General features: G+C 42.1%; 1 protein-coding gene across 1 annotated transcript in view; it reads left to right on the top strand.

Annotated features, from left to right (window-relative positions):
* llgl2 (LLGL scribble cell polarity complex component 2) overlaps window positions 1-22,629 on the top strand; it is a 49,949-nt gene that overhangs the window by 6,127 nt on the left and 21,193 nt on the right. The window contains exons 2-6 of the mRNA XM_083932498.1: window positions 13,627-13,746; window positions 17,098-17,195; window positions 19,792-19,873; window positions 20,020-20,135; window positions 21,197-21,355. Coding sequence (XP_083788624.1) covers window positions 13,672-13,746; window positions 17,098-17,195; window positions 19,792-19,873; window positions 20,020-20,135; window positions 21,197-21,355 — 530 coding nt within the window. The 5' untranslated portion in view covers window positions 13,627-13,671. The remainder of the gene's footprint in view (window positions 1-13,626; window positions 13,747-17,097; window positions 17,196-19,791; window positions 19,874-20,019; window positions 20,136-21,196; window positions 21,356-22,629) is intronic.

Genomic DNA, 22,629 nt, shown 5'->3' with positions numbered 1-22,629 from the left:
ATAAAAGCTATTAGAAGGATTTTGAGCGTACTCACTTTTTTTAGTTGTTTAGTTTATTTAATATCATCTATTATCATCCAGATTGTTTTAAAAACTCATAGATTTTGCTATGTTTATGCCTCATGTCCACACTACTTGGAAACCCGGCTGACCCCATTTTAGTCTGAAAACTCCAGGCTTGTGTTTTAGTCTGGACGGGCAGAAACTGAGACGTTTGAAAACGATGATGCAGGCTCTCACATCACATCACTCTCTCTTATCAGTTAGGTAGGCTGACTGAACTGTGTAATCCTTCTTGTGTGGATAACTCTTTCTCTTTGCCAAGACCTCCTCCAGTGACGGATAATGCTCCTTGTACCACTCTAATATTTGGCTGTATTTGCCTTGTAAAGCTGCGTTCAGACCAGAAGCGATGGCCGCGATTTAATCGCGAGAAACTAAAGTGTCAAATAGCTTGATCATGTTTTGATCATCACAAAAGATGATTGGAAGCGGCATCGCGTGTGGCGCAAGATGAGCATCACCTGGCTTGAAAAGGTCTGAAGCACCATGACAACTTCCAGTCTGTTTTCCACCACTGTTACCACCTTTATACTCATGTGTTATTTTCAGAAACAGTTCCACCTTGTTGTTGGTCCAAGCTTATAAATCTCAGCTCTTACATTCCACCATTGCTGTTCTTCCGCTCAAGTATTTTATAGCACAGCTAGTTAGACGATCTACTTCCTGTTTACACAGGCAAATGCCCAGTGTATGTGAGTGGTCACGCGATATGCATTTTCAGGTGTGTTGATATGGACATTAAACGCCAGTGTGGGTGGAGATCATTTCAGTTTTAAAACGCTGTTTTGGAAAGAGAATTAACTTGTGTGCTAACCTTAGTCCCTGTCATGAGAGTTATGTGAATGAATTTCACTTAGCCCACACTGTCAGGGACTATCTGAGCTTTACTAGTGTAAACGTTGTCCCGATCACCCCCTCGTCTCTGTGTCTTCCCTGATTCTGATTACAGGAAAGAGGGAGTGAGCTGGTGGGAGATATGATATCCTGCCAGCCACACCCAAAACTGACAAGATCTCATGTGTGTTTTGTTAGGGACAGTGGAAGGAAGCATTTCTGTAATGTTTGCTGACAGACTCCTCCCCTTGCTCTGTGTTGTTAGCTGCATTCTTCTGTCTAGATACACAGGAAGGCACTTTTCATTTCACATGTATTCACCAGTGCTTGGTCTTAGCCAAGTGCCTGTAAAACACTCCTGACGGTATGTTTCATGCTGCTCACGTCACATGCCCCCCCACACTTCCAGTGCACCTGACACAAATCACACCCCAACATGCACACCATCCCATGCTGACTCGAGAGGAGTCATTTCCATTGCCACAACCAAGAATAGCTCAGTGATTTCCAGCTCAAGATCACAGAGAGGTGTCAGGCCGTACACTTTCCATTTTTATTTGGTGCCTTATCAACTGTGGGTGTGTGTGTGGGTGTGTGACGTTTTGTGATCAGACCATGTGCGCAAGCTAGTTCTCTCAGAGTCAACAGCATCTGTCAAACAGGTTCTGCTCCACCTGTGTGAATGTGGTTTCATTTGTAGCTGCATTTTTTGACAACATAAATATGAATGTCAGTGTTTATAGTTGGGTTGTCAAAGTATGGATACTTTTGCTGTCAACAGTGCAGCCTCCGTCTCCTCCAGCTGACCCCTAACGTCACCCAGCAGCACTGCAGACATAACCAGACAGAAGCTCCAGCTCGTCTCTCAGAGCACATGAGCGCTGGTTCATCACGTTAACAGCTCTGAACACAGCTAATGCTGCTGCTGGAGGACCTTCAGACCAGTTTCAGAAGAAAATGAACAAAGCTAAAGGTGAAAGAATACGAGGCTAAGGATGTAAACAAGCCACTTGTGGCTAGCGTCTGATAATAAACATTAACGATAGCGGCAAAGCTAAGCAGCTGACGCAATCAGTCCTGCCCGTCTGATGTTCAGGAGGACGACACAACTCTATATAAGCAGCAGAGATAATATGGAGCCAAGTCAGCAGAAAGGCAGAAGAAAAACCGGACTGTAGCTGAAAACATTAGCATGGAGCAGATCCCTGTTTACACTGTGGAGAAACCTGAGGAACAACAGCTGATTCACCGACTGAATCCAAGGTTTAACCTCCTTTATGGAATCATTTAATGTAAATACAAACGAAAACAAACTTTTGTCATATTTATATTCACCCTCCTGTTATGTGTCTTCTTTCTATGTTTCACTACAGCAGACAACTATTAAGTTCTTGATGTTGTTTGTATTGTTCTAATCTTTATTTACCTTTATACCATTTTCGAGACAACAGGGAGAAACTAAAAATAATAGAGTATTTTCCTGGGTATCGGTATCGACTTTTCTAGTATCGTGACAACCCTAGTTTATAGTCAGAGTTTGTGACATGATTAGGGACAAAACGATTATCAATTTAATGATAAAACCTCAATAAAATTCCCAACAATTTGTACCATTACCATTTCAAATTTAATCATCATTAAATCCGTGTTTGATTAGTACCATACTCACAGTAAATACTGTCCAGCATCAACTTAAAGCCGCTTTCACATATGAACCCCGGACAGTGTTGGGAGAATCAGGTCCGGAGGTTTGTTTTCTTTGGCTGTTGGTCGCCGCATCATAGAAACGTCATCAACATGCCCATTCACTCTCCATGAATATATCGGAGAACGAGCGGGTCTATTCACACATGACTTACCTGTAAGATTGAAGTGTTTGAACAAGGGAGCTGGGAGTTTAAACTCTGATGACCGGTCCTACTGTATCGGACATTTGTGTTCTCACATGTAATGTCTAGATCCGGGGTACCCAATTCCGCTCCTGGAGGGCCTCTGTCCTGCATGTTTTAGGTTTCTCCCTGCTCTGACACACGTGCTTGTAATGCTCTGCTCGTTATCAAGCAGCTGAAGCTTGTCACAGGTTTGAAAATCGTTAGAATCAAGTGTGTTAGAGCAGGAGAAACCTAAAACATGCAGGACAGTGGCTCTCCAGGAGCAGGATTGGGCAACCCTGAACTAGATCTTTTCCGGTTTCCTTTTGTGTGTTCGCTTTGCTTCAATGAGAACATGTTGGAATGCAGAGACAGCAATCACTGCTTTCTAGATGAAAAACATTAACTTGCCAACTTCAATTAACATTTTCAATCTCCGCTGGTAAGCCCTGTGATGAGGAGGAGGAAGGTGAAAACGAGCTAGCATCTTGCTTGCTTTAGCTGCAGTTCGTTGGACTTGAAATCACTTGATGTTAGCTTGCCAGGATGTAGGCCAGTGTTACCTGGTGTGCCCTCAGGTTACCCGTTGTCAAGTGATATTTCATTCATATCCTCGCATATTCTGCAGATTGCCATATCGTTTTAGTTGTTGACGGAACTCCACACAAACTTTGCACACATCACCAAATGGTCAGATGAGGCCGTCTCTGTGGAATATGCTTCACAGTGGCTACACCACTTTTAGTAACTACCATCTAGCACAGGGCTGCCCAACCGTGCTCCTGGAGAGCCACTGTCCTGCATGTTTTGGGTTTCTTTCTGCTCCAACACACCTGAATCTAATGATGTGCTCGTTATCAAGCAGCTGAAGCTTGTCACAGGTTTGAAAATCTTCAGACTCGGGTGTGTTGGAGCAGGAGAAACCTAAAACATGCAGGACAGTGGCCCTCCATGAGCAGGATTGGGAAGCCCTGATCTAGCATCTACTGATCTCCAGTGGGTGCACTTCTTTCTGCCATTTGTGACAGTGAGATTGTGATTCAGAAAACTGCTGTAGTTAATTAGACATACAGGTAACATGGTGAGAAGGGGGAGATTCACTATTGTTAGCCAACACCTTAGATGCATTCCCATAAGGGTCGAATACCCGGAACGAGGCGGATCTATCTCGCCGAAACGCTCCTAATTTGAATGAGAGTTGCTCGAGCCCTGTGAGAGAGGGCTGTTTTTCTCCCTTGAGTGAAGGACGGTTGCTGATTGGATGTACACGTTTCTCTCAGTGGGATGTGACGTGTGGTAGTACAGACACAACAACAACAAGGTGAAGTAGAGTAGACACTTTTATCCAGTGGTGTAGAAGAACGCAGCGCAGAAAATGATATGTGCACGCACAACTTTGCAGGGGCTTGTTAAGATGAGTGCTGCAGCGGACGGGTTGGATTCTGACCTGTGGTGCTGCATGCTCCCTCTCTCTGCCATCTGTCAACAAACACTTACATTGCCCAGAACTTTTCAGGTGGAGTGTTTTCGTTCATGTTACTTGTACATAAGTTGACGTTGTGATTCATATGGGGCACCCTAAATCAAACTGCATCTATTCTGTGTTTATCACTTTGAGGAATAACAGCGCACAGCTGTTACACTGATCAGCTGATCAGATTGATACGTCACCTCCAGAGTCGGGTGAATCCCTCTGGGGCCTTTTTCTGTAATGGAAACACGGCGAGTGAACGACCATTTGAGAGGGCGTGGCCTGAAACTTTCCAACTGGCAACATTTTACCCTAATGGAAACAAACCTAATAATAAAGATTATCCCGAAATTTGTTCCAACAGCCGTAGTTCAGCGGAACATGAAGTGTTAAACAGTGAACTGCAGTTTAACATGACAACATTAACAGTAAATAAAAAGTGCAGAACTTGAGCTGAGTACATTGATTTTGGAGTTACAGGCACTTTCCATGAGTGACCAAACTTTTGATTATTTTTGCACCTTTTCTCCTGTCCTACAGCAAGTGCCAGCACTGCTGCTGATTTCAGTCCATTAAAAGAATGTTTTGGATGCCAGGCATTTCCTGGCCATTCATTCTTCCTCTGAAGCACTGCTAGCTATGTGGTTGACAGACGCAGTCCATGTAGCAGCTCTGCTGGTCGAGCAGCCTTCCCTCGAGGTTGTTATTGTCGTGTTCAGGCATGTTTTTGCACATTTCTTCCCTCCATTGATTCCTTTCTAAACGTAGATGGCTCGGTTGATATGCTGGGAATTTGATGACATCATTGAACTATGTGATGAAAGATAACAAATGAAGGGAGAAACTGGATGGTATATTGGAGAGCAGAAACCACACATTTAAGGCAGACTGAGCTGCTGAATGTGACTTTGAGAAGAGTCAATAAGCCAGTTTGATTAGCCATCAAAGGTAAATACTGTATGTTACCTCATCCTACTGAGAGACGAGCTCACCGTAGATCAAACAATGTGACCAGTGTGATGAAAGACACAGCGGTCTCTGTCATTTACTTTTACTTTTTCCCAACACACATTTATTGCTTACCTACTGCCAAGTGAAATTCCCGGGAAAATCCATATCAGACAGTAGAACTACGCGTAACTGCAGAGCTCTGCTGAAACTGTCCTGATCTGCTGTGTTTCTGTGTCGTCCACTTCTGACCTGCCATTGTTCTTCTGGATAACCTGATACTAACAGGTACTCCCTGTCACAATAACAGCCTTTTCCACACTATTGTAAATAAACGCGCACACACACACACACACACACACACACACACACACACACACACACACACACACACACACACACACACACACACACACACACACACACACACACACACACACACACACACACACACACACACACACACACACACACACACACACACGGTTTTGGCCAAACAACAACATTTAACAATTGTTGTCTGCATTGTCTCCTAGTCTGCGCTTAGTTGTGGTAGCATAATTTTAAAAATGTGGAGGAAAAAGATAATTTTGTTATGTGTACGGTTTGTGACCTGGACCCTCATTTCTGAACCTGTGCGGGGTGATTACTGCGAGTGCTCCTCTGTAACGCTGGGCCCAAAACAGAACAGAGATCCAAGAGAACTGTGAGCGGAAGTCGGAACCGGCTCATTAGCCACTCGTCCTCATTTGCCATTAAACCTGCTCGGTCACTGAAGATTCCTCTAACAGTGCCAAATCCGCCATTGTGTGTCATTACGCATTGGGATGTCATGCCTTTTTATAAAATCAAACACACTTAAAACCAACATAAAACATGCTAAAACCATAAAAATAAAGACTGTATAAAATAGTGTTGTCACGATACCAAAATTATGAGTTCGGATACCTGCCTAAAATATCTTGATACAGATACCACGGCGAAAAACTAAAAATCATCAAAAGTAATGGAATAAAATATTAGATGACAGAATATGGAACTTAAAATCATTTATTTGTTTTTATTAATTAAAACACTTAAACCTCAGGTCCCATTTCGTTGCTGATTGGTTTTAGGTCCCATTTCGTTGCTCTGCTTGGTTTTAGGTCCCATTTCGTTGCTAATTGGTTTTAGGTCCCATTTCGTTGCTCTGCTTGGTTTTAGGTCCCATTTCGTTGCTGATTGGTTTTAAGTCCCATTTCGTTGCTCTGCTTGGTTTTAGGTCCCATTTCGTTGCTCTGCTTGGTTTTAGGTCCCATTTCGTTGCTCTGCTTGGTTTTAGGTCCCATTTCGTTGCTGATTGGTTTTAGGTCCCATTTCGTTGCTGATTGGTTTCAGGTCCCATTTCGTTGCTGATTGGTTTTAGGTCCCATTTCGTTGCTGATTGATTTTAGGTCCCATTTCGTTGCTGATTGGTTTTAGGTCCCATTTTGTTGCTGATTGGTTTTAGCTCCCATTTTGTTGCTGATTGGTTTTAGCTCCCATTTCGTTGCTCTGCTTGGTTTTAGCTCCCATTTCGTTGCTCTGCTTGGTTTTAGGTCCCATTTCGTTGCTCTGCTTGGTTTTAGGTCCCATTTCGTTGCTCTGCTTTGTTTTAGGTCCCATTTAGTTGCTGATTAGTTTTAGGTCCCATTTCGTTGCTGATTGGTTTTAGGTCCCATTTCGTTGCTGATTGGTTTTAGGTCCCATTTCGTTGCTGATTGGTTTTAAGTCCCATTTCGTTGCTCTGCTTGGTTTTAGGTCCCATTTCGTTGCTCTGCTTGGTTTTAGGTCCCATTTCGTTACTCTGCTTGGTTTTATGTCCCATTTCGTTGCTCTGCTTTGTTTTAGGTCCCATTTCGTTGCTGATTAGTTTTAGGTCCCAATTAGTTGCTGATGGGTTTCAGGTCCCATTTAGTTGCTCTGCTTGGTTTTAGGTCACATTTCGTTGCTCTGCTTGGCTTTAGGTCACATTTCGTTGCTCTGCTTGGCTTTAGGTCACATTTCGTTGCTGATTGGTTGTCGATCTATCAATTGCATCCACAGGCAATTTGTTAATCACTGTTGGTAACGGCCCTTGGAAATTGAAAATAAACTGAGAGGCTCCAGACTATGGACAGGCTAGTAAGACCATAGCAGTCTTCACAGCAAACGGTATCATACATTTTGCTGTCTATTGAAGAGTTACAGCAATTGTTTCAGCTTCGTACTGGTATGGTAGCCTGACTCGCCAGATAGGCTGTTACACAGAGCCATCTGAGAAGCTGTCATTGGAAACTGTTTGAAAAAGAGCAGAAAAATACCTGGCAGGTGATTGGATAAACTATCCGTCCAGGCTGCCAAAGTCAGTCGGGAGAAGAGAGAAAACATCTTTTATATCAGAAAAGCCTTCAGTGTTATTCTCTTCTCTTAGTGAAGAAAAACTCTCTGTTCTGATCAAACTGATGCTATTGTAGCATCTAAGCTAACCTCTCTAAGGGCGCACTAACACTGTCCTTCCGCACCGCGCCCCGGGCTTTAGGGTACTTGTCCCCCCTCCCTCTCCCCCCCGCGCCCCAGGCCCGTTTGTACTCACACTGCCTGGGCTTCGCGCAAATGTTTCTTGCTGTCCATACGTCATCACGCCGAAACACGTCACACGCATTGTCGTCATCGCGATGCGTCACTTTGTTTACAAATCTTTCCATAGACCTCAGAGTTTTTGTGCGTCTTGTCCGACTGTTTTTGAATATTTTCATCCGACCAAATCTGCAGTAAACACTCCACCTCCGCATCACACCAACGTGAACTTTTCGCCGCCATTGTTGTTAAATGTCCGCGCATGGTCCCTCCTTCTATTTTCTATGTCCGAAGAGGCGCATATGAATGACGTCAGAACCGCCGTAGGGCTCGTGCTCGTACGCGCATGCTCGTACATGTGCAAAGGCGCTCTACAAAAGCCCACCTCTCTCAGGCGGGCCGTGGTCGGCCCGCTGACCGCAGTTATGCGCGGAGCGGGTGCACTCACACTGGTCAAATGCACTAGGCTTTAGCTGAAAAACTGGTTTTGGCCCGGTGCGGAAGGACAGTGTGAGTGCGCCCTAAGAGATGCTGCTGTTGTTTTGTTCTCTCTGCTGGAATTCTCCCATGATCTTGTGATATCGAGAGGATCCAGCTGCCATGCAAGTTTACTTTTATAGAGGTATATTAAGAATGCTTATCAGAAAGGCAATTAAAACTGGTATACAGCCCTAAATCATTGGTGATTTAGTTTTTTGTGGAATTTTACTTTGAAGAAGAAAAAGACCCCACTTGCTTTATCCATTAAATGTTGTTTAAAAGCACTAATTATTGGAATTTGATGCCAGCTTCTGATTCTCGGGGCTACAGACAGTAGCAGGCACACAGCTACATTTCAGTCAGTACCACAAGTACTGAGGTCAGGATGTAGATCATTTCCTAAAGCAGGCAAGGTCAAACATTGTGTCCGTCACTGTCTATGTGCCTTTGAGAAAACCACAGGTGGGTCTACTTCCTGCTCCACAACTCCTGGCCACTAATACTTCTGTGTCCCACAGAAGATTAATGAAGCCACCTATTCTGTGAAAATGGTTGTATTGTGATCAACCACAGCAACTTCCTGGTTGATCCAATAAGGAAGTGCCCAAAACTGCAGTTCTCTGAGTGTCTACCAGGGTCAGGTTTTATAACAGAGCAGTTTCTCATTGACTCCCATGTTTACCAGGCCGTTTTCACAGCATCATCAAACCTGTTTAAGGCCTGGGACAAAAGAACATTCTAGTCTGTATGTTTAGATCATATCTCCATGACAACACTGAGGGGTGATTTTTTTTTTTTTTGTACCAGGCTAGTTTTTATTTTATTGGAGGTTAAAGTTTATGAATAAGTAGGGGCGTGGCCTCTTGAGTGACAGCTAGCCTCTGGCCCTCATTTCTCCTCGGAGATAAACGTCAGCCAGATGGACGTATCTCCCTCCCCCCAACGTCACATGCATGCCCTTTTTTGGTCAGAGGAAATGAGGCAGAGTCAAAGTCTGACAAGATGGTGACTCCTGTAGGTGAGGATGATTGGATCAAGTTGAGAGACTGGACCCCGACGGGTATGCTATGACAATTTTTTGTACAGTCTATGTTTCTGATCAAGTGCATCATCATTTCAAAGTGCAAATGCGTCGCCTTATTAGCTCAGCTCCTTGAGTGTTCAGCTGATTCTTCTTGGCCACAGCCAGACTGTACCTGATTTGGAGAGAGCAGAGGAGGAGGTTTAATGTAACTGTCTGAACTGACAGCCTTAAACATCATTGCAGTTCACATACTGTAATTGTGTTGTTCATTCCAAGCCTCGGTCCTCAATAAGTAGCTGGTGTAGAAATAACACTTGAGTGGGTTTTAATGAATGGGTAATTTGTGCTCTAATGTCTGTCAGATTACTTGAAAGGGCACAATTAATTTGGTAGGAGAGGAACAACTGTGGGATTAGGATGTCTGTAGACTGCAGAGAAACTCACCTGACATTTACATGATGAACCCCTGCCATCCATACTGGTTGTCGGCTTCACTGTTTACATGCTTGCATATGTGAGGGTTGTACTCCCACTCTCGTTTTCCATCAGCAGATTCTTCTGGTAGCCCTTAGAAGCTGTAGTGTTTGGGAAGCAGACCTCCCACCCTGCCATTGTCAGAAGGGCTTATAGCTTTGAGCTCCCTCTGTCTGCTCCGCTGCTTCTCCCGGTACACACACACACACACACACCTGCAGTAACCTGCAGCAACAAAAGCCAGTTAGTTGTTGATCCACCTCCAGTTTTGCATTGTAAACTACTGTAGAAGTACATTTTAACAGTGAGAATTGTAATTGACTGCCCAGCTGTTGCAGTCTCAACAGTCTAAGTTATGTCTGAATATTCTCAAAGCTAGTATTGTCATAAGAGTAACAGAGCTGTGAAGTTGATGCCAGTATTTAAATCCAGTTGAAAAATGTTTTTATTAAGCAGTCAGTCACTATATATCCTTTGGAATTAGTTTTGACTTGTGTGCCAACCTTGTCCAAATTGTCATTACCAAAAAGAAGAATTTTAATGTTATCCAGCTGTTAAGACATGACGTACCGCCCTTTCAAAATATGATTGCCGGTCCAAGTCTCATATTTCTAAAAACACGTTGTTTGAACAGATCTGTTTTTTACAAAACAACGTAATTTTCATTTTACCTCTTTCTTATTGATGAAAAAGATGTCAAACTGACCAAAGAGGTGATCGTAATTGTTCACATGTCCGGCCGTTGTTGTCTGTTTCGTTTCAAGGAGTGTTTCGACCCGGAAATCGTATTTTGAAAGGGTGTTAGGTCAGACTTAACAGACGGATAGGGCTCTTGTCTTTGCATCGAAGCTTCTATTAAGGTTTTTTTCGAATGACGTTTTGAGTGTCTGTTGATATATTTGACATAACCATTACAGTCAAGGGTGATGTAACAGATAAGATAATAACTGTTTGTGTAGTAATTCAATGTGCCCTGATATTTTGAGAGCAGTAAGTGAACCCAGTCAGCCTGCTGCACCATAGTCGTGTTGACTCTCTTTGAGGAAGCTGGAGTTGGAAGTGTGTGACACAGGCAGCCCAGCGGGGAGTCAAGGCAACGCTGCTGATGGGAGGGTAATAACAGAACGGTGGCTCAATGTGGACCGAAGCAAATGAGCTGGTTCAGACGGAAAACTGTGAGTCACAGCGCAGGCCTTTGTCACAGACTTGTGACACTGCAGATCATATGTCTGACTGCAGTTCTGAGTTTTCCTGTCTGAAGCCTTCTGCTTTCCTTGACATAGTTGAGTGTCAGCGAGGGAAGGATCTGAGCCTGGCCTCAGAGCAGACACACAGCACAGACAAGGTGGCTTAGGCTTATGCTGTTCTCTGGTTGAACCTTTCCTTCACGTGATGGACTTAAATGAGTCGGCCTCTCTGCACAATGTGGAGCCTAAAGTTTAGTCACCAGGTTACCACGGATACACGTGGTCTTTTACAGTCAGTGCTCAGTCTTGTCAGCGCCGTAGCAGACTTCCTGTCTGTTACTTAAAATGTAACTTGGACCCCACAGTCGTTTTAAGCATGAATATACATCAAATACGCCGTTGAGACAAGTTTTTTTTGGGTGAGCGCCTATTAACAGAGAAATCCCAAACAGTCGCTAGCAGCCAGTCATGGCTAACACTGACTAGCTCGGGTGAGCACCGAACGTATCGGCAGCTTTTTTAACCACAATACTGCTTAGAATAACCCCAAACCTCTAGCATGAGAAGAGTCCCTAAACATAATTGAAGGACCAATAAGGTAGTTTGCAAAGCCAGAGTTTATTTAAAAAAGTGTTTTACTATGCTATAAGCCTTAGCTGCCTGTGCATACTGACAGGCAGCTCGAACAGGTCGATTTACGAATGCACTGGAGTTCAGTTCTATTTTGCCCCAAGCTAGTCAGTGTTAGCCATGTCTGGCTTCTAGCCACTCTCCGGGATTTCACTGTTAATAGGTAATCACCCCAAAACGTTCCCAATGGCTTATTTCATGCATTTTCATGCTGAAAAAGGCAGTGGGGTACAATTTTGCCCGAGTTACACTTTAGAGAAAGAATGCAATGATACTCTATCCTTTCTTTCTTTGTCTTCCTGCTCCCCCCTTTTCCTTCTTTCTCTCTATGAAAACTGCCTTTGTGTGTCACAGGTGCTTCAGCAGCCGCCCTATGCTGCTCAGTAGGGCTGACTGTGTGTGTTTGTGTGGTGGTAAAACAATGGTTTCTTAGTTGTGCCCTCACTGACTTCTGGTCCTTATCTTTTGTTTTGGAAGGGGGCAGCAGGAGTGTGTGTGTGCATGTGTGTGTATGTGTGATAATGATTCATCTGCCGCATTGCATGTAAACTATTGTATATATTGGATACATTGCTCACCCCTATATAGGCTGGTCCCACTTTCCACTGACTCTTGGTATGCAGAGGTGGGAATGCATTTATAGATGACACACTCCCAAGTCAGCTCCAAACGCAAAACTCAAAGCCTAATACTATGATGTAACATACACGTTGTCAGTATTTCCTCTGCAGTCTCTCTTGGCTGACTGGCTGAGCAGAGAGTTGCTTATGGAACAAAGGGAGAGGAGCGTTTTCTGCCCTCTCACAGGCTGCCTCATGGATGGATTTTTCCAACTTTGACTCCTAACAACAGTTTACTGTAAAATCAGCTTATTATCAGTGTTTTGGGGTTTACTGAACTGATTTTACGAGTGTAATGAAATGCATGTCTAAAAGAGGCTTGAATTATCCTTATGTTGTAGAGGGCTTTAAGCTCATAATTCACCATAGTCAAGGTAAAGACAGATGTCAGTCCTCCACAGAGCTGGGTCTGTTCCACGTTCCTGCCTGTAATAGGGAAGGTTTTCGTTGCCACCGTACTCTACGGGGGAATTGTTGGGTCTGTGTAAATCATAAATAAGTCATAGAGTGTGGTCTATACCTAGTCTGTAAAGTTTCCTGAGATAACTTTTGTTATGATTTGGCACTATAAATAAAACTGAATTGAATTATTTAGATGGACAAGCAGACTGATTTGTGCCTATTATTATTATTATTATTATTATTATTATTATTATTATTATTATTATTATTATTATCATGTGATGTGTTTTCCTGATGATGTGTCGCAGGAGGTTAGGGTTTTTAACATTCAATTTTTCTGCAGTAGTTCAGTTGTCTTTTAATTGATAAAATAAAATGCCACACGTGTAGAAAGAAGTTTTTTCTCTCCATTTCCCTGCAACTTCTACCATGAAGTGCAGTTTCAGTTTGGCCTTCTTGCTCTTGCACTTTCCCTCTCTCATGCTGTTATGATTCCTGTCTCTAGATTTACCTAGGAAGCAATTCAGAGACGTTCAAATTCCATTTTTCCTTACTAACTCTGATACTGATTTGATGCTAGGGCGTTTAAAAAAACTCTGGTTAAACCCTTTGTTGAACATGAACAAATACATACAGAATAAATGCCATAAAACTTCTGTTTTAATAAATAGTTTGCCAGTCACTAACATGGAGAAAGAACAAATTAATGAAAGATGAAAGTGTATGGGCTAAATTACATGGTATCAGATCTGTGCATAGGCTCACTATCTGAGGCATTTCCAGTACTGTTATTGGTATCTCAGAACAACCCTAAAGCAAATATGATGATGCTTAATCTTTGTGTGAAGAAAAGGGAGAAATGAACAGTATCACATGTTAATTAAGAAACTTGTGAACTCTGTCAACCATCTCAGCGTCTCTGTTGAAGTGCAGTGTGAAAACCTGACAACGTGACCGCCTGCTAAGACCAAAATGTAAATAGTGAACTGAAGGATTCCTAATGTAACGCTGTGTCCTTCTCTCCCCTGTTCTTCCATCCCTGCAGCGTGCGTCGGTGGGACCGCAGGCTCCCCGCTGGTGCTGAAACAGGATGAAGAGGTTCAGACGACACGGCCAGGAGTCCCAGAGGGATCGACTTAAACAGGAACTCTTTCAGTTCAACAAGGCAAGTGAACCCTGACTAACGTACAGTTCACAGCAGCACTAGTGAATCTAGTCCTCAGTGGTGTTGGTAGAAAGTCATTTTACCATTAACCCTCTGAGGTCAAGGCTAGTTTCTCGATTTTGCATACTTTTGTAAGCTTCCCTTTTAAGGTTACTTGCATATTACCTAATACTCAAGTGTTTTATATGGAAATGTTCAGAACAAACTCAGCTTTATGTACAGTGGGGCCCAAATTTGTACTAGATCAAGGTGTAAAGTGATTATTTGGCCCAAATGCTGAAAATTGAATTCCGCTTTTTCAAATTCTTTATATCTCTTATGAAAACATACCTTTACTCATGTGGACGAACTGTTTTTGTGCTTGAAATTAGTTTACTAAAGTCTGAGGTTCACAAAAGAAAGGAAAACTGCAGGAAGGTGCAAAGCTTTATCAGTGTCTGCACAGGATTTTCCAAATGTTACCTGGTGTCAACTAGAGCTTGTTAAGCTACTGTTTTGTCCGCCTGTGTTTCCACCTACACAACTTATTTGACTTCTGATAAATGAACAAGTGAGAAACTGCGGTTACAGAAGCTAATTTCCTCCTGTCTGAGATATTCATTTGAATGAGGATTCACAGAAAAGTATCTAAATGATAGATATCATTCAACATTTCTGCGTATGCAGCATGTATAATTTCTGTTTAAGAGCAAACTGAGGGCAATATGATTAGTTAGAGAAAATATAAAATTAGATGAAATCTTGAAAAACTGTATTCTATTAGGGTGTTGGCCAATTTCACTAGTTGTGTCTAGATTCAAAAATCTATTAATAAGCTTCATTTAGATTAAATAATTTTGTGTGCTAGTGAGGTTTTTTTCCTCTCCACTGGAAGCATTGTTTATTTTGCATGTGGTTATGTTTATGCATTTTATGTCTGAATGTCAGTGCTCTATGGCTTGAATGAAGGTGGCTGTGATATTACTGTCGTTGATGGTTTCTTGGTACATTTGCTGAATGAATGATAAATCGGATGCTCTATATTGGCACACGTAGCTGCAGAGATGCTGTCCCGTGCAGACTGATTCAATTTTCATCCGACAAGTGTGTCCTCATTAAGAGAAATGAGGAACAGCAGCGTCACCTCATTGATTCTTTCAGAAACTAAACGTTTACTTCTGCTTCTTTTGTCAAGTTTATAACTAGGGTTTTTAGTTTTGCTGCTTAAAGGGATACTTTGCCATGACACAGAGTGGGGTTTAAATCAGCAGTGTGTACAGGTTAAATGGTGTTTGGCTTCTCTCCAATATCAAGATCAACACAATGCACCAATTAAAAGCAATGTAGCCTCCAGGAATTGGTAAAGGGGTAGAGAAATGTCCAGTCAGGTGGTAGTCTCTAAAGTGGAGAAAATAATTCATTAGTATAGGTGGCAGGTGGATGATTTATGTCATCGGTCGTCAAGTAACACATGCATGAAATGCCCAGCCACTGAATACTGAGCTAACGTTAACAGTTCCTTACAAAATATCACTCACTGTTAACATTATCATTATTATTATTATTATTATTATTATTATTATTATTATTATTATTATTATTATTTCCACACTTATTATTTGTGAGCAGTAAGTGTGCCAGGGCTGACGTCAAAACCCTGAAATTTAGCTTTGTGCTGGTTCGCATAATCCAAAACAGATTATGTCAGAAAATAAGATCTGTGACTCACGTTTATGACACTTACACGTTTTGTTCAGTCAATCTTCACATTTGAATACCTTTTTGTATTAAATTTGAAGCTTAAATGTGATATTTTCTTATTAAAAAAGTGGCTGATTTTCCGCGTCTGTGAAGCATAAAATTTGGGGGAAACATGGGTTTTTGTATGAAACTATTGTGTTTCAAAGGTACCGGAGCAGCAAATGAACCCAGCCTGTTTGAACGGAGCAGAGCCCCTTAAGCTCAGTTCAGACCAAAGATTTGCAACGTTCTGTAACCTGTTCAGACCAAGGAGACGAGGCGAGGCGTTTTATTTCCTCCATAGCAACGACTCTCTGTATTTCCGTTCTGACCTCCAACTTCTTAGGCTTTTTTTGGTAGCTGGATATAATTTGTAGCATTATAAGTTATAAATGAGGACAGAGACAGTGAGAGACTTGTGACAAAACGGTAAAAGTACCATCTATTTCCCTGATTCACTGCTTTGTTCTGGATTACGGCCAGTGCTCCCTCTCCTTATTCATTGTATTGCTCCCTCGACCCTCTCTCTTTCCGTCTCTCTCTCTCCGTCTCTGAGCCCCGCAGGAAGACAAGCAGCGTCTTAATGCCATTTTGAGGCCCGGAGCTGAAATCAACAAACCCATTCTGCTGTGGTCGAGTTGAAAAGAGTTGAAAACATCGCCACTGAGCTTCCATAGTCCTACATTGATTTGGCAATTTCAGCCTTATTTCTAAGTAATATTTAGCACTAGAACTCAAAGACATGTTAAATATCCAAAATAAACAAAACAGCCAATAACAATTGACTTTTTTTAACACATTTGTTCGTTTGTGTCCCCTTTTCTGTAAAACAGTAGCGACTAGTTGTTCACCGCGGTCATTGGGTTTGAACCTGAAGTGCTCCCACACGCCAGCTGACATGTTCGGCTCTGAAACCAACTTCATCTTTGTTAATATTCCTCCAAATCTCAACGAGCGTGTCCTCTAACCTGCTCCTCACAGGGCTCTCCTGCTGCTCTCTGGGTGACTCCAGGGGTCCTCCTCCCTACAAAGAGACTGTGCTGCTGACAAGTGACTGACACGACACAGGACGAGGGTTAATTCCTCATAATGCTGCGGGAGAGAGAGGGCTCAGTAGACACGGATGCACCACAGTGAAGATCTTGTCATCCAGTCTGTTTAAAAGAGGGACACCAGGAAAACACTTTGGAAAAATGGAAATGATTGTGGCTGCAAGAATTATCGAGCTCATTAAAAGTTATCATGCGATTCATCGATTTATTGCTTATTGCGACAGGCCTACACGGGTGTGTCTTCATTCACCTATGGCTAACTGTGGAAAAGTGGCTTTACACAGAGCTTTATGGTTGTGATAAAGTTTAGTTTACATAAACTATTTTTATCTTGATTGATTATTCAACAATTTACTAAACAAGAAGTCCTCCTGCAATAGGACAGAGGAAGGGACAGACGATGGGTTTGACACAGCAGGATTCATATTTCTATGTTATTTGTTCCTTCTTGTTTCTTGTCAACATGCTGTTATCTGCCATGTGTTCTTCTGCAGTCTCTTGTCTCTATCCTGTCCTGACATTGTCTCTGCTGTCGCAGCTGGGTCTCACCCCGCCCGTCTGTTCACTCTTTCCTCTACAGACAGTGGAGCATGGATTCCCCCACCAGCCCAGCGCTCTGGGCTACAGTCCCTCCCTGCAGGTGCTGGCCATCGGCACCCGTTCCGGGGCCATCAAACTGTATCCTTCACTCTACCTGCCTGTAAATAGTTATGTGGGAGGAATCTGAGTATCATGTTTGAACTTGAGGCAGTGGTGTTAATGAACGGCTGTGACGCTGCTAAATCCTCGTCTGCGGTTCACATGGGTACCTCGTTCAGGTGTTTCGTTTTCCCACGCTGTTGCTCAACGCCGCCTGGCATTCTCAGACAGTGGAGTCTGTGTGACCATAGCCTTTCACACAATTATGCTCATTGAGAGTGCAGCAGAGCCAGCCGGTACACTCTCCCCATTGACACAGACACACACTGGTATTGATAATGGCGGTACCTTCTCTCATTAGGATAATCCATTCATACAATGCAGCACATTGTTTCCAGATAAAACTGTAAGAAGACACAGACGAAGGAAAATCTTTGAATGAATATGATGAGTCAAAGTGCAGGGTGCTTCAGGCTGAGTTGAAGAACAGAGCTGCTTCTGTTCTCTTTGTAGCACACAAATGATTTGATAATGTGATTCCTTAGAGGGATGATGTTTGTCCACGCTGAGCTCAGGGTCAGATACACAGCAGCAGCTCAACTGGTTTTATGGTTTGCTCATTGAGCAGCTTGGGACAATAAAGTTCAGTCTTCATGTTGATCCCCTCCCTGCCCACTGTCAGTCTGAAAATGACATCAGCAGGTTAGGTAGGGATCTTAAAGTGCCAGTGAAACACAAGCTGGAGCGGCCTCCTGGTCCCATCAAATCCCCAGTAGCCCGAGCTCCCTAGCTCCCTGCTCCTAATGCATGTACAGTTACAGAGTCGACCGAAAGACTCCCTGAAAAGGACTTTGGCCACATTGGAACTAATATCCTTTGGTTCAAATTAGGATTGCAAAGGGGCAGAAAACATTCTGTACATTTTGAGAAACATTCTAAGTTAAGCTGAGGAATTTCAACTTGGAAACTTTCCATGGGAATTAATGGGAATTAACTAGAAATTTAAATTACTATTAAATAAAATTACCCTTCCCCAATAAAAAAAAGTCCCATTCAAATGAATAAATGAAGAGATCCCCTGCTCCCTCTAAGGAAGTCTCAATTAAGACGCAAATCAAACACCCCTGCATGTAAGCAGTGTGCAGTGATTGAGGAACAGCAGAGATATTCTTAAGTGTACTTGATTAGACAAGGATATGCTCAAATTTATTTTCCCCAACTATACTTAAAATGTAAAAACTGTTAAAGGCCGTCATTCCATTTTATAAATTCCAGTTACTTCTACTACTACGCCCACAGCTACAAGTCAATTCACAAACTGTGAAGGGCGGTTTTATATTCTACTGCTATGGCTAGCTAGTTGCCCAAAGCCTCATTTGATTTAATTTATTTCTATAATTTCCTGAGTGCAGGAAGAGTTATTAAACATGTGAAACCGAAACTTTGTTTTACAGAATGAGAAAAGACTTTAATACAATACTGTGATATTGACATATATTTGGTATTAAGAGGTTCATGAACACTTGACACAGGGACACAATATTTAAACTCAGGTTGCCTGGTATCAGGGAGATATTTCTCACTTTTAACTGAGGTAAATCACCATGGTAACGTCACTGGTAAAATGGAGTCATTGTTTCTACAGGAACATGGTTAAAGTACTAAATTTACAATAAAGTGACAAATGATAAGGGGCAATAATATTTTTTTTATAGATCAGTGCAGTCTCATGCTTACCATGATGGTTATATTGTTTTGATTAAACCATGTGTCCTCTGGCTTAAAACAACACTTTTAAAATCAGCATTTCTATGGGATCCTGGGATGGAAAAAAGTTTTGTAATGACGTAAAAAAAAAAAATAAAGATGAGTAGAAACATTTATGACAATCAGTGAAATCACTTTTCTTTCCATAATAATAATAATACTGTTGGAGATGGAATGAATATCTTTACACAGCTATGTGTCCACTCTGGGATTAAAATAAGTCTTCTAACAAACGAATAGCAACTTACAGTCTGATGAAAGGTGTCAATAGTGGCTTATTAGTAATACTGAGTTTGTAGGACTTGCCTCACCGTTCGTGTGTGTGCATGTGCAGAAGACAAACCAAGCAGGAACCTACTCATACACAACACTCCACAGGTTAGTAGTACTGCCACTCAGGAAAATGTTTTAATGCTCAATTAAGTAAGTGATAGGGGTGGGAAGATTAAGTGATATGTGTTGGAAAGAAAACGATATAATAGTCTGCATTGATAACAAAAGTCAGATGTTGAGAAGGATAACAGAGGCTTGATGTATGCTTAGGGCATCCACAAGTGTAACGGGCAAAATTACGTTACACCTCAGGTTTCTATTCTGCAGTCGTTTATGTTGTGCATATTTCACCTTGTTATAAATCACTTTATGTGGCAATAACCAGATTTCCCTGCGAGTGGCTTCATGTCCTTTGATCTCACAGTCCTTCTGATGAGGATGCGTGTGATGGGCTTGTAATAGATAACCTGTGGCTGGATAGGACAACCCAGAGTTAACTTATTCCCATCGTAGCAGTTATTCACCATGCTTTTATCACTTTAGGACCGATAGGGCTGTCAATCACAAATCCAGTGTGTCCTTGACCAGTGGTCAGGTATGGAGCTCCAGGTGTGGAGTTCATGGGTCTACACGATGAGAATGCTGCCGTCACACAGGTGCACTTCCTCCCCCACCAGGTACGCTCTCAGAACAGATCCAACTGCATCTCTCTTAAAGAGCCCCGCCTTGTTTATTAAAGAGGAGACTGTCTTTTATGTGGGACCGTATCCTCTGCTAGCCACTACTGCATACCTGTGTATTGATGGTTGTGGCTTATGTTTAGGTTGAACTGGTGACTCTGCTGGATGACAACAGTCTGCACATGTGGACGTTAAGAGCTCACAAGGGACTTTCTGAACTTCTGGAGATAGGACGCTTCACACTCACTGGACCACCTGGGTAAAACATGCACATACACACACACACTCATACACGTTTCCCCTTTGTAGTGCAGGTAGTTTTCTTAAAGGAACTTGTGAATTTTATCTTCATCCGAACTAAGGTTGCAGAATTCTGGGAATTTATGGGAATTAACTGGAATTTATAAAATTGAAGGTTGGCCTTTAACATGGATTTTAAATATAATTGGGGACCATGTATTAGTACACTTGAGAATATCTCTGCTGTTCCTCAATCACTGCACACTGCAGGGGTGTTGAGGCCATGCCCCCTACAGGCACTATGCAATCCTCCATCATCACTTTTTGATTTACGTGTGGATTGGGACTTCCTTAGAGGGAGCGGTGGATCTTTTCATTTAAAATTTTGAATGGGACTTTTTTTTTTTTATTGGGAGGCGTCATTTTATTTGATTTTTGAATGGGTGGGGTTGGATGAGTAATATTTTACTCAACATTCATGTTTTTGTTGTTCAATGAAAGACAATGTGCAATGACAAGCGTACTGAAAATGTTCCACCGCTTTGCAATCCTAATTTGAACCCAAGGACATAAGTCCCATTGCAACAGTTGAAGAGTAATGAAGGTGGAGCTGGCTGATCAAACATGAGCTTGGAACAGCGTGGCTACAGCAGCAAACACAGGCTGTTGATATGGGAGTTTTGGGGTAACTCATTTAGTTCCTGGGGTTCATGAAATGATTTGGATGAAAAGGCACTGAATACTTATCCAATTCTGTCTAACACACTCCAATTTTCCAATCTATTTTTTTTATAATGAATCAATCATCAGTCATATTTCACGCTAACCTGCCAAACCAATATCCTGGTTCAGCTCCTTAAATGTGAGGGGTTTCTTTTGCATTTTGTCATCTATTTTGCTAAACTTGAAATGTTTTGGGTTTAAAAAATGAGCTATGTATATAATGTATACCTAACCACCTAACTTTTTACTATTTTCTGACATTTTAAAGACCAAAAGATTATCAAGAAAGTAATCGTTTGCTGCAGCTGTCCATCATTTATCCAAATGATCTCACCTCCCTCCTCTTCTCCTCCTCAGTGCCCCTCCGAGTGTGACCAGGGTGACAGCAGTGCTGGCTCACTCCTCAGGGGAGCTGCTGCTGTTGGGGACAGAAGGAGGACATGTCTTCATCGTTGAAGTCCCAGGGTTCAGAGAGCTGGAGGAGAGAAACATTAGTCTGGATCAAGTGGCCAGCAGGTCAGCAACCACAACACACAGCTCAGCGTTTGTAGCTGTCCCCAGTTAATAAGAAGTGGACAGCATTTATAGCCTGCATTATGGTTGTCCAGGATCTCACACAGATCTTTGTGCAGCCAACAATACTCCAGATTATATTCATAAATGTATGTATAAAAAAACAGGCAGTCCTGAGACAAAAAAGAGATTTTATTGTGGTTGAATGAAGTTTATCAATACTTCAATGCTTTTCAATGCCACATGTTGCATATGATACTATAGACATGTAATAGTATTGAAAGTACCAAAGCTATTAAAGATCAACAATCAGATTGTCAACTAAACGCTGAACCGATGGAAAAAAACGGAGAAGAAAATCAACTGATTTGGTTTTTGTTCAGTGACTTTTTCTGTACCAGCACTGTGCAGGATGTTCATTAAGAAAAAAGAAAGAAATTATCCTATTTTGTGTGCCAATAACTTTTTTTATTATTGCCGTGGAATTGAGGAGTATCAGGCATTGTTTTTTTTATGCTAATATTTTATGGAAGTTCAACATTCGGGTCTTCACAACCTTTGATTGAATTATTTAGGACTAGTATATTCAAATTTGACTCATGGCCTCTCAACAATGCAGGTCCAAATGGAGAAGCCACCTTATGGTGCTTTCCATTTCAGTTTTTGTTCTGCTATAATGATGAATACTGCATATTGTCACAAGTAATTAAATTACCACATGGTAACAAAACAAACCAAAAACAACCTGGGACCTGTTGGACTCACTTATTCACTCACTCACATTGTTTCCACATTAGTGTGTTCAACTTCAAACTTGATCTGCAGCCGACATCACATCAAGGATCATGACAAACATGAAATATTGACAACAGTAACAACGACAAAGGCTGCCGTACCAAGCCACGAAGCAAAATGTGAGGACAGAATCAATTAAACACAACTCATTATAACCTTGCACACACTGAATAACTTCATTTTTCTTAAAAATAAGGCCTCTGCTGAACTTTTTTACAAACAGCATCATTGTTGGGTTGAACCTAGTACAGAACTTGCAGCAGCCCGCATCGGCCGATACGATATACCTAAAAAACACAAATATCGGCTGATGCATCGGCCTATCACTACTGCAGACTGCATCACAAAGTAACGACATATTAACATGTTAACTTTGTAATCCTGTCTAACAGCATGAGAGCTCATGTTGAGAGGTGAGACCTGTTCCTTTACTGTACAAGACAAAAACTGCTTGTAGGTGCAAGAGACTGCTGTGATCTTTT

Source organism: Echiichthys vipera (genome assembly GCF_963691815.1).
Source record: "Echiichthys vipera genome assembly, chromosome: 18".
Lineage (NCBI taxonomy): Eukaryota > Metazoa > Chordata > Actinopteri > Perciformes > Trachinidae > Echiichthys > Echiichthys vipera.
This window is presented reverse-complemented; position numbering and strand designations above follow the sequence as displayed.